At 41.7% G+C, this 13,310-nt stretch overlaps 1 protein-coding gene across 6 annotated transcripts in view; it reads right to left on the bottom strand.

Moving 5' to 3' along the window:
- Positions 1-13,310, bottom strand: part of CNNM2 (cyclin and CBS domain divalent metal cation transport mediator 2) — a 154,050-nt gene that overhangs the window by 104,427 nt on the left and 36,313 nt on the right. Inside the window, exon 2 of one of the 6 annotated variants that reach the window (XM_045438755.1) lies at positions 2,552-2,873. The exons of the other annotated variants lie outside the window; for them this stretch is intronic. Coding sequence (XP_045294711.1) covers positions 2,746-2,873 — 128 coding nt within the window. The 3' untranslated portion in view covers positions 2,552-2,745. Of the gene's footprint in view, positions 1-2,551; positions 2,874-13,310 lie in introns of those variants that run through there. 6 annotated transcript variants of the gene reach the window in all.

Genomic DNA, 13,310 nt, shown 5'->3' with positions numbered 1-13,310 from the left:
CTTGTGTTCTTGAAGCTTAGTCTAGGGGGGCTGAAAACCATGAATTACAACACAGTGTAACTCACTACGCAACAAGCAAGTTCAAGTATCAAGGTAAGCACCTAATGCAGACTTGAAGATGGGGGTAAGGCTGAAACACAAACGATGAGTAGCAAGTTGCCAAGGGTGACAATTCTGCATTACTCTTCCCTCAACTCCTGTCACTAATCCCAAAATTCATCCATCCCCTCTCCCTCCACAAAGACTTTGCAAACTTGGAAGAAAGTTAATACAACCATGAATTTTTAGTTTATTTTGGGCTCAAAATGCTTCTAGATTTTTCTCTTCATTTAATTTTAATGTTTATGTATTTGAGACAGAGGGAGACAGAGCATGAATGGGGGAGGGTCAGAGAGAGAGGGAGACACAGAATCTGAAGCAGGCTCCAGGCTCCGTGCTGCCAGCACAGAGACCAACGCGGGGCTCGAACTCACGGACCATGAGATCATGACCTAAGCCAAAGTCGGACGCTTAACCGACTGAGCCACCCGGGTGCCCCTTTCTCTTCATTTCTAAACCTGTCAGTCTGCTCACTGACCTTATACCTACCACATATTTTCATTAATCATGCTTTTCCAAATCTCTCTCCTCTCAACAATGGTGAGGCTTCTCAACTGAGACAATCTAGTGAGGTTCCTTCAAAAGAAGGAATTTCACTTCAAACAAAAAGTGGCCCATGGAGCCACCAGAGAGGTTTAGCACAGGAAGATGCTCCCCTCCCCTATGGTGAGAACTGCTGCTTCTTCTAACTTCTAACTCCTGACTTCATTTTAATTACAATCCCCAAAGCTGTCGCCAAATTCCAGAGGGACCAATTATAATCCACCTAAATTTTCTCATCATTTTAATTGGCTATACTTTCATTACTTTGCAACCCTAAACTGCCGCCTAACGTTTATTACAAGACCATATACTAGAGGCTCAGTCGGTTAGGCTTCTGACTTCAGCTCAGGTCATGATCTCACAGTCAGTGGGGTCAAGCCCCACCTCGAGCTCTGTGCTGACAGCTCAGAGCCTGAAGCCTGCTTCGGATTCTGTGTCTCCCTCTCTCTGCCCCTCCCCTGCTCCTGCTCTGTCTCTCAAAAATAAATAAAAAAATTTTTATAAAATTAAAAAAGACCATATACCAAAAAATTTTACGTTTGGAAAGGAACCTGAGAGACCATTTAGTGCAGTGGTTTGCCAAGTGTTCCAGACAAGTGCTTCACAGGCCCTGCCAACATGGACACTCAAATTTTAACACAATAAAGATTTCAGTAATTTGGTTTTATGAAGACCTTAGCATATAAAGCTCCCTCCTGCCCTTTCAGTGCACGTATATTCACAGGTTGTTTAAATCGTGTCAATGAGAGGAGGCTGTAAGTGATGGAGGGTTTTTTAAATCCCAACCTCCACAATTCACTCAAGTAGGGCAACTCTCCAGTTCACTGTCCCCACTCTGCTCAGTTCAATACCAAGGGAGGCTGAAGGGCATCTGCTGGCTTGTGCTCTCTCAAAGCATTACCATCAGTTGCAAAATCATCAGTGAACTTACTAACATGTGATGTCGTGATAATATGTTAAAATTGGAGTGCCAACTTGAACTTTGGAGATGTAGTGCCTTTTCAACATGTAAGGAGGAAAAGTGAGCAGTGGGAAGTGACTCAACTTAAATCCCCTAAAACACAGCCGCCAAACAACTGGTGGTCAACTAATCCCCATACTCCTTTAGCAACAGGACATTTGCTATCGCCAATCATTAGTCAGGTTTCACAGTCAGTTTTATTCCTTACGTTGAGCTAGTCCTTTCTTCCTGGGGCTTCCATCCATTGGCCTTAGTTCTAGTCCGAGAATCCTAAGTCACAATTCCTTTTCCTTCACGAATATTTGATTGTAGCCTCCCCCATACCCCAAGTTCCATCATCTCCAAACCAAATATTCTTTCAATTATTCTTCCACATGTGGATTCCAGCCCCTTCAACATCCTGTATACTACCACAGACCTTTTTTCAGAATTTGCATTCCAGAACTGATCTACATTATGTTTGTATCCACCCCAATACAGAATAGGATCCTCATCTTCCCCAATTCTAGATATGGCTTTAAAATAATGCACCTGACGGGACACCTGGATGGCTCAGTTGGTTAAGCATCCGACTCTTGATTTCGGCTCAGGTCATGAGCTCATGGTTCGTGAGTTCGAGCTCTGTGTTGGGCTCTGCACTGACAGCATGGAGACTGCTTAGGATTCCTTCTCTCTCTCTCTCTCTCTCTCTGCCCCTTCCCCACTCATGCTGGCTCTTGAAAACAAACTTTAAGATAAAGTTTGCACCTGAGAGTTGACTTTTTACTACCACCTGTGACTCAAATTCAGCCATCAACGACCCACAGTACTGCTCCACACCACACATCCCTCATCATCATCCAGTTATTCCTTATGCAATTGGTTTTACGGACCGAGACCATTAAATTTCATCTTATTGTAACCACTCTAGGTGGTTAGTTTGATGAGAAGATGACAAGTCCAATGTGGACTTGTACACATCCTCTAGATCTTAGATCTTTTTTATTTGTGTGTGTGTTTTTTTTTCCTCTCCCTCTCCACTCAAAGTAAAAGCCTGATCAGGTTGCCCAGCTTCGGGCTCACACATGAGAACCCCCACACCCCTTCCAACCCCTCCATCTCAAGCCAAAAAGAATCATTTCAAACAAATCTTCACCTGTAATTTAGCTGGCCTCAAAAGCCACAGTCAGCAATAGGAAAAGGTGAGGAAACATTACCTGGTCTTTCTTAAAACCCAAGTTCCTGCAAAACTTCCCTGTGTATCTGTCACCTCCCATGCCATCAGCAGCAACTGCATCAAGGAAATGGATGACAAAGAGGTTGAGCTATGAAAGACTGTAGGATTTAAACAGGCAGAGATGGGGGGAGAGGTTTAGAAGCAATTCCAGGTGAAGATTCAAAAAGCGAATGTACAGAGGATGACAAAACAGTATACATGAAAGATACTGTTAGCTTAGGGACTAAAAACTGCAATATGTGCCTAAAACAACGTTAGAGAGGTAAATAGTATTGCATTCAAAAGGTCTGAAATGCCATGCTCAAATGACTGAACTTGGTTACAGCTGTTTGCCATCAAGTTATTGCATAAAGTAGTGATTTAATCAGAATCCTAGTTTGAAATGATTAATCTCACAACAGCATAGGAGACTAATGAGAGAAGAAACACTAGAGGAGAAGGGACCACTCAGGAAACGGAGACCAACCCAGACAACATTGTACTGATGTGCTGGAAGATACCAGTGACAATGGATTGTCACCTGGGTTCCACGGAACCTAACAGGATTTTAAGATGCACCATTACTTTATGTATAAGAAACAAAAAAAATGCTGCCCAATAAGCTAGGACACACTATCATCCCAATTCCATAGATCTTAAAATGTGACAAATGTGTGTTTTATAATCAATTAAATGCAGCCTTTAGTTTTACTTGTTTTAACACAATTGGCTCAAGAGCGAGCAATCTGGTTATTTTCAGGGTATTATATATACAGCTGTTTTTCTCCTTATCAAGTGCATGAAATCTCCTCTTACGGATTCTCCAGACCGGTCATAGGAATTCAATGAATGCAGGTCAAAGTAGCCAACTAGCACTGCTCCCTTCATTCTCTTAACAACAATTAAAAAATTAAAAACAAGTCTGTTTAATCAACTCATTTTTAACCAGGATTTCATCAGGAGCTGCTGCTTCTCCCGTGAAAAGAAAACACTGAATTGGACCCCACACCTCATCTACCAACTAAGAATAGCTTAGTCGGAAACCATAGCATAGGGACTGAAAAAAATATTCCCTACATTATTCTGATGCACCCCTGAGTGGGAATCACTCAAATATAGTTACACTTAAAGTATTAAGGCATTCAGGGGCGCCTGGGTGGCGCAGTCGGTTAAGCGGCCGACTTCAGCCAGGTCACGATCTCGCGGTCCGTGAGTTCGAGCCCCGCGTCGGGCTCTGGGCTGATGGCTCAGAGCCTGGAGCCTGTTTCTGATTCTGTGTCTCCCTCTCTCTCTGCCCCTCCCCCGTTCATGCTCTGTCTCTCTCTGTCCCAAAAATAAATAAAAACATTGAAAAAAAAAAAAATTAAAAAAAAAAAAAAAGTATTAAGGCATTCAAACTTGTTCTAAGGATAACTCTGAACCAAAAAGCTAGAAATGCTTGGCAGATTTGACAAGATGAAAATATAAAACTTCTCTAAGGAAAAACTCCACCATAAATGTAAGGAAAGATAAATTGTGGGGCTCCTAGGTGGCTCAGTCGGTTAAGCGTCTGATGTGAGCTCAGGTCATGACCTTGCAGTTCATGAGTTCAAGCCCTGTATCAAGCTCTGTGCTGACAGCTCAGAGCTTGGAGCCTGCTTCGGATTCTGTGTCTCCCTCTCTCACTCTCTGCTCCTCCCCCACTCGTGCTGTGATTCGGTCTCTCAAACATCAATAAACGTTAAAAACAAATTTTAAAAAAATGTTACATTGTGAGAGCTTCCAGGTTGGTCAGGCAGTAGAGGATGTGGCTCTTTATCACGGGGTCATGAGTTTGAGCCCCACAATGGGTATAAAAAGTTCTTAAAATGAATACTTTTTTTTTCAAGGCAACAATTGTGAGAAAATACTTACAGATGAGTTAACATCTGTAATACATAAAGACCTCTATTGGAAGACACAAACAACCCAGAAGAAAAATCTAAGCAAAGCAGGAAGCAATTCATAAAAGTACAAGTTGTTAAAAAAAAAAAAATAATTGTTTCACTGAAGTACGAACTGTAACAATTTTCACTGATCAAATAGGTTAAAATACTAAAAGATGAATAACCAGTGTCAATAAGGCTAACTGAAGCATATGAACATGATTTATATAAGAACCTGAAAACTCACCAGTAAGTCACAGTAGAATCCTAAGTAACAAATGCTATGCAGCTGCTAAAATCAGACAAATCTAGATGTATCCAATGTGGAAGATGCCCTCCCTATACTGCACCCAAATTTTAAATTTTGATTTTTAGAATGTGTACTGTAGTATTTTTGTAAACATACATGCGTGCGCGCGCGCACACACACACACACACACCCCAACTGGGCTTATTTAGATCTATACAGAAAAGGGTCTAAAAGTAAAAAGACCAGATTCTTACTAGTGATGGCCAGTAAGAGCATGGTGAGGGGTGAGTGATAGTGAAACTTAACTTTTACTTTATATACCTTTCTACTATTTTTACAATGAGCCAATTCTTTAAGATTTCTCAATAAATTTACGTGAAGTTATCACTTCCACACTGCCACTTTCCAAACTCAGGATCAACGATTAGCAGGACACCTTCATCTCCAGAAGGTCCATTTCCTTCCCCCTTTGTTTCCTGGGAAAGCCTTTCCTGGAAGGTCCCAGAGACTAACTGAACCCAGTAGAGCCTCCAGCCAGGAGACAGTGGTTCTGCATTTCAGCCTCTGCCCTTCCCAGGGGACAGTCTAGATATGGGCTTGGCTTTTCCATAACAACAAACTGGAGAACCAATGCAGTAACTGTAGTAACATCTTTTCTGAGACTAGGCAACACCTGGAACAGGTGAGCGAGGAATTTGAGGAGTCCACACTTTGCTGTCAAGGACCAGAGAGTCCCTATTTCAGGCTTTGCTGAATATGTAAATATGTAAATAACTAAACGTGCCTATGTGCCAATCAAGATTTATTTAGGACACTGCAATTTGAATTTCAGGTAATTTTCACAAGTCACAAAATAGTGTTCTTTTGATTTTCAGCTCTTTAAAAATGAAAAAAAGGGGGCGCCTGGGTGGCGCAGTCGGTTAAGCGTCCGACTTCAGCCAGGTCACGATCTCGCGGTCCGTGAGTTCGAGCCCCGCATCGGGCTCTGTGCTGACCGCTCAGAGCCTGGAGCCTTGTTTCAGATTCTGTGTCTCCCTCTCTCTCTGCCCCTCCCCTGTTCATGCTCTGTCTCTCTCTGTCCCAAAAATAAATAAACGTTGAAAAAAAAATTTAAAAAAAAAATGAAAAAAAGTCTTCAGTCTACAGGCATACAGAAGCAGGGGGCAGGGCACAGGCAACCATTTGCATTAATAATTTTACAGGTCTCAGTAGAAAACACAGAAGCATTCATAAAATAATGCCTGGAGTTTGGTATTGTTTTTTAATATTTTTTTTTTTTAATTTTTTTTTTTCAACGTTTATTTATTTTTGGGACAGAGAGAGACAGAGCATGAACGGGGGAGGGGCAGAGAGAGAGGGAGACACAGAATCGGAAACAGGCTCCAGGCTCTGAGCCATCAGCCCAGAGCCTGACGCGGGGCTCGAACTCACGGACCGCGAGATCGTGACCTGGCTGAAGTCGGACGCTCAACCGACTGCGCCACCCAGGCGCCCCTGTTTTTTAATATTTATTTTGAGAAAGAAGGCGCACATGAGCGGGGGAGAGGCAGAGACAGAATCTCAAGCTGACAGTATGGAGCTCTAGGAGGCCCTCGCTCCCATGAACCATGGGATCATGACCTGAGCTGAAATCAAAAGTCTGACGCTTAACTGACAACTGAGCAACCCAGGTACCCCAATAATGTCTGGATTCTTAACCTACAAAAAATCCTTCAGGAAGTTTAACAATATGTATTTAGTGAACCACAGCACAAATGGTCACTATTATAAGAATAGCTTTCTCTCAACTGATCAAATTTACAATATTAAAAGGGATTCCCAGTCATCAGAAAAATGCCAATTAAAACCACAATAAGATGTCCCTACACTCCCACTAGAATGGTTGGGATGCTAGCAGCTTCCACTTTTCCATGTGGGAAAAACCAGAACTGCCAAAAACTACTGGTATAAGCTGGTATAGCCACTTTGAAGAGCTTGGCTGGGTCTTAAAAAGTTAATATATGCAGAAAACAGACTCTTAAATACAGAGAACAAACTGGTGGTTGCCCCAAGGGAGGTGGACAAGGTGAGGGATGAGTGAAACAGATTTAAAAAAAAGTTTTTTTTAATATATCCTACTATATGACCCAGCAATTTCACTGCCAGGTGTCTACCCAAGAGAAGTGAGAACAGAAGTCCAAATGACAACGTTTGTGCAAATGTTCGTAAAAGTATTATTCACAATAGCCCCAAAGCTGGAAGCAACACCAATGTCCAGTAACTAGCAAACAGATGAGCAATGTGGTGTATCCATACAATAGAGTACAATTAAACAAAAAAAAAAGGAACACGGCACCTGGTTGGCTCAGTTGGTAGAACATACGACTCTTGATCTCAGGGCTGTACATTTGAGCTCCACGTTGGGTATGGAGAAAACTTAATAAAATCTTTAAAACAAAACAAAAAGGAACTACTGATACATGCAACAACATGGCTGAGCCTCAAACACATTGTGCTAAGGAAGTCAGACATCCAAGACTGTATTATGCAACATTCTACACTCACCTCTAATGTGTGGGTCCCCTGCCCCCCTAACCAATTCTCAGACACCAGCGGGGTATCTTACAATTCAACTCAATTCTGCCATTATCTCTCCAGAGAGAGCATAAGATTTCTCAGGTTAAGAGCTCAGTCCCACAGGATTGCCCCCTCCCATTTCAGATGTCAGTCACTAGTCCAGTTTGTTACCTGTGTTTATGACCAAGTGGCTATGAATTAGAGGATAACACCCCACCTCCTCGGGTTTGATTAATTTGCTAAAGCGGCTCACAGAACTCAGAAGAGCAGTGTACTCACTAGATTACCAGTTTACATCAAGGATATTAAAGGATACGAAATCCACAGCCAGATGAAGAGGCACATAGGGTGAAGTCCCACGCAAAGAAGTTTCTGTCCCCACGGAGTTTGGGGCCCAGCACAGCGGCACAGAGACGCATTCAGGTTCACCAACCTGGAAGCTCTCCCACACCCGTCCTTTGGGGTTTTTATGGAGGCTTCATTACACAGGCATGATTGATTAAATCATTGGCAGCCAGGGAGTAAACTCAATCTCCAACCCCCCTCCCGTTCCCAGAGGAAGGTCGAGGGGTGGGGCTGAAATTTCAACTCTCCAATCACAAGGTTGGTCTCCCTAGCAACAAAACCCCATCCTTAAGCGATTTCCAGAAGTCACTCATTAATATAAACTCCAGTGTTGGTTGAAAGCTGTTTGTTATGACTATCAAGGCACCTTTGTTGCTCTCATCACTTAGGAGATTCCAAGGGTTTTAAGAGCTCCATGCCAGAAACAGGAACAAAGACCAAATATGCATTTCTTATTATACAATACCTTATCACATTATGTGATTCCACTTGCATGAAATTCAAATCACAGAGACAGAAAGCAGATCAGTGGTTGCCTGAGGGTGGAAAAAGCAGGGACTGACTGTAAATCAGCAGGTGGGAACTTTGGTGAAGAAGGCAAATGTTCTAAAACTAGATTGGGGTGGTGGTTGCACAACTCTACGAGTTCACTTTAAAAATCATTGACTTGTACACTTACAATGGGCAGATTTTATGGTATGTAAACTATACCATAAACTATTTTTTAAATTTTTTTAAGTTTATTTATTTTGAGAGAGAGAGTGAGAGAATGAGCAGGGGAGGGTCAACGAGAAAGAGAGAGAGAGAGAGAGAGAGAGAGAGAGAGAGAGAGAGAGAGGAGAGAATCCCGATGCGGGGCTTGAACTCAAGAACCGAGAGATCATGACCTGAGTCGAAACCAAGAGTCAGGTGCTAAACTGGTTGAGCCACCCAGGTGCCCCCCATAAACTATTTTAAAGCCGGGGTAAGGAGACCCCAGACAGCTCACTGGACCTATCACTCTGCTCCTAACTCCATCTGCCCAAATGTCTCCCCGTTCTGTGCCTTTGTTCCGGGTACTCCTGCTGGAAACTTCTCCATCCCGTCTCACTCCCAGGGAGCCTGCTCCTTCTTCTGAATCTCTCCGGCACTTTGTGCTCAGCACTTTTGATTCTGGTCTTCTTCAGTCCTAACCTCCTAATTGTGATAATTCCTTCAGGAAAGAAGTATTCTTTATTCCACTCTCCATATGGCAGGCACTGTTTGTCATGCTGAGTGACAGAATCTGCAGGGTTAGTTAGGTACCGTCTAAACAAAACCCTCTTGCACACTGGCACGCATGGTAGCAAAATCCTAAATCTGTAAAACTGATACCACCCCACCTCCTACTCCCTGCTCCCACAAATCGGGATCTAAATCCCTTCCAATTTTTCAGAAAATATTCCTAGTTTATTCATTCCAGATTTCTCCAATTTAATCGAGCAAATACAGACGTCACAAACTACATTATCAGTGCTGGGCACAAGCAAACTTTTGACAACTGAGTATGAAATCTGCAAGTCAGAAAGACAGTGGAACTTAACGAGGCGGAAAACATGGCTCCGTCTCCCTCAACCAAAGCCAAATTTCAACGAGCATGAAGTTCCCAAACCAGAGGGAATACTATCTCTAAAAGCCCCTCTGGTAAAATCCTAGTTGAGATGAAGATCCTCAGCTGTGAGAAAGGCTACCTTTTAAGATGTGTTAGCGCTGGTCACAGATAACACGGAGAACTTTGATGCTTACAAAGTTCTAGCAACTCCAAAACTTCTCAAATGCTGGACTTGGGGTTTGTTTGCTTTTTTTATTTCTTAAACAAGTGACGTCTGAAAATTATTCGCTCTTATTTTCAAAGAAGGTATAACAATGCAATTTCTTTTTGAAATCACAATTTGCGTCAGCTGGAATTTAACTCTCCCCAAAATGATTCACAGAGATAGAGTACATAAAGGCCAAACACTGATAAGGATAAAAAAAGCTGACTCAAGACTTTAGAAAAACAAGCTTTAAAACACGGAAGCAGACGCTATGGGGAATTAAAAGCCATCTACCTACTGGTGATCTTCAATGAAGAAATCACTGAGATTTAAATAAATTCAATTCTGAGTGAAACACCAAGTATTAACTATGAAAACTGCCTGAACTGAGAACACACCCTTGGGACAGAGGCATCTGCAGCTAGGGAAAAACATATTTGCCGCTTGTCTTTTGATTCAGACCTGTAAATAATAAGACATCTATTTATATTAAACATCAATGATTTTATTAAGTATAAACCCTCTAGTATTCAACATGTAGGGTTTTAGAAAAGAAATATAAACCATCCCAATTTGAGAGTAAGAGGTTCACCTTCAAGTGGGAAAAAAAAAAAGAAAGAAAAAACTAAGGGCATTTGTAACTTTTCACCCTCTAATGGCTGATCATCCTCCACACAAGCCCAGACTGTAGTTGGGGGGAGGGGGTAGGGAGAGAGGGCACCTCATTTGTCCAGGGCTGCCTATGCGTCAGGTGCTTTACATACAAGACCTCATTTACTCCTTGCCAGAACCCTCTGAGGTGTTTTAAAGATGAGAAGATCGAAGAACAGAAAAGCAACGTACAACTTCAAGGCTCAGAGCTAGCAGGCAGCAGAGCCCAAGTTCACGTTTTCCTCCCCAGTCAGACCACCTCCCTGGGCTGAGTAGTCTGTCTAGTTAACTAGCTCTGACTGGCAGCTCATTTTAATTACAGGCTATCTGACACCAACACTACTCTCTCGATTTCTCCATTAAGAACATTTAAATAGCCCAATTAAGTGAGCATTTTTTGCAAGTAACTTCTAATATTACTTTATCTTATGCATAAATTGCATTTCATTACACTTGGCAAACTGCAGTCTCCTTGAGGACAGGCTCGATAAATATTTGTAGAATCCTCTTTAAAAACCGTGAAGCCACTCACTATGAAGTTCATTACTTGCTATCCAAACATTTGCCTCTTTCCTCCATTTGTCCTAAAGTAAAATAAAGCATATAAACGTGATTCCATGACCAGAAACAACTGCTTCCTTTGAGTGTCCACAAACTTTGTGTCCCTCTCTTTGAGCACTTACATGTGTGTTAAAATGATTTCTGTGCATGCTTGATCTTCTCCAAGAGACTAAACAACCTTAATATGCCCACAGCATCTAGCACAGCAGATGCCGAATAAATGTTTAAATGAAGAAAAATTTTATTTTTGTCTATATGTCTGTCACATAGATGCTCAGAATCAATCTGGTTAATAAAAGAAAAGATTTCTACAATAATAATGAGATTCTCAGGGAACAATCAACCCTGAATCAAAGTTGATTTCTGTCATCAGGTTCTAATTAAGAACGGCAGATAAAGCAGATGGAGAACAGCTTTAATCTTCATGCTAAGTTGATCCTACTCTGGTGAAAACACAGAAAAATTGTTTGGACAAGCCAACTGAACAAACATGATATTGGATGTCTAGAGGAAAGTCATTCTTAAAGAGTCTTCTTTCCACTAGATGGCTATCTGAATTTTTTACCAAGAGAGTTAGTCAAAGGGAAAGGATCACTTAACATTACTGTGCATTCCTGCTAAGCCAAGGAAAGGGGGTGGTGGTAATGGGGGTGGGAATCAGAGGATTTTTTTTTTTTTCCATTTTAAAAAGGTTTCCCCTGGGGCACCTGGGTGGCTCAGTCAGTTGGGGGCCCGACATCGGCTCAGGTCATGATCTCACGGTTTGTGGGTTCGAGCCCCTCGTGGGGCTCTGTGCTGTCAGTTCGGAGCCTGGAGCCTGCTTTGGATTCCGTCTCCCTCTCTCTCTGCCCCTCCCCCCACTCACACTCCGTCTCTCTCTGTCTCTCAAAAAATGAATAAATGTTAAAAAAAAATGTTTCCCTTTTGGAACTACTTACTTAGTCCTCTTCCCATTTTACTTACTTATGTCATTTACCAAATAATGTAGAAGTATTTCCATAGAGATTATGGAATTGTGCCAAAGGTCTCATCAAAGAAGTTTAGAGTTCACTTAAGCTGATTTGCCATTTAATTTCTGGTGCAAACTCTTAGGACTTCCTTTTGCCCATCTAAATGTGGAAATTTACCTGCTTGAAATATTTTGAGTTTTTTATGAATGGCTTCAACGTTAACGATAAATATTAATTACTGAATGCTACCAAATAATTTCTCCTTTAAGTATAATGTCTTGTGATCCATACAGTAAAACTCTATCTGAAATGAACCACTTGGGCCATTTGTTCAAAATCATTATTTTATACTAAAGTTTATTCACTTCTTTCTGATTACAGAATAAAAAGTGCATTAAGAGATTCAGGGAACAAGGAAACAATGGCTTTGAATGACACACTGGACCAGATGGACTTAACAGATATATTCAGAACATTTCATCCTAAAGCAGCGGAATATACATTCTTTTCCAGGGCACATGGAACATTCTCCAGAAAAGAAATTCAGGGAAAATCTCAAAACACTTTTTTTGCTTTCCTCCAGTCTTTAAAAAAAAAGTGTTTCTAGGGGCGTTGGGGTGGCTCAGTCGGTTAAGCATCAGACTCTTTGATTTCAGCTCAGGTATGATCTCACAGTCATAGGATCAAGCCCCTCATCAGGCTCCTTGCTGAAAGCGTGGAATCCACTTGGGATTCTTTCTCTCCCTCTCTCTCTGCCCCTCTCCCCTTCTCACAGTCTCTCTCTCTCTCTCTCTCAAAATAAATAAATAAACGTTAAAAAACTGTTTTTCTATGCAAATATATGATTTCAAAATTGGTATAGCACTATAAAATATACTGTATATCATGTTGTGGGAATTTCCCCCTGTTGCTAATTATGCTTTGGAAGATCATTTTATTTTATTTTATTTTATTTTTTTTAATTTTTTTTTTCAATGTTTATTTATTTTTGGGACAGAGAGAGACAGAGCATGAACGGGGGAGGGGCAGAGAGAGAGGGAGACACAGAATCAGAAACAGGCTCCAGGCTCCGAGCCATCAGCCCAGAGCCTGACGCGGGGCTCGAACTCCCGGACCGCGAGATCGTGACCTGGCTGAAGTTGGACGCCTAACCGACTGCGCCACCCAGGCGCCCCTGGAAGATCATTTTAATAGCTATACAGTATTTCATCACTTGGATATATCTTGTGGGACATTTGAATTTCCAATATTTTTCTGGTATGAATAAAACTTTGATAAATGTCTCTAGATATACTTCTATGTCTGAGTTAGACCATGTCCTCAGGAAAGATGACTAGGAGAATCACAAGAATCCCAAATAAAAATGTTCATCAGAAAAGGTGTATCACTTCCCCTAGCAGTGAGCGGGCCCACCTCATGCCCAGCTCAACACTGAATTTTACTATTATAAATTTTTTTCCTGTACCTGGGTGGCTCAGTTGGTTAAGTGCCCAACTCTTGGTTTCGGCTCAGGTCATGAT

Source organism: Leopardus geoffroyi, chromosome D2, assembly GCF_018350155.1.
Source record: "Leopardus geoffroyi isolate Oge1 chromosome D2, O.geoffroyi_Oge1_pat1.0, whole genome shotgun sequence".
NCBI classification, from domain to species: Eukaryota; Metazoa; Chordata; class Mammalia; order Carnivora; family Felidae; genus Leopardus; species Leopardus geoffroyi.
This window is presented reverse-complemented; position numbering and strand designations above follow the sequence as displayed.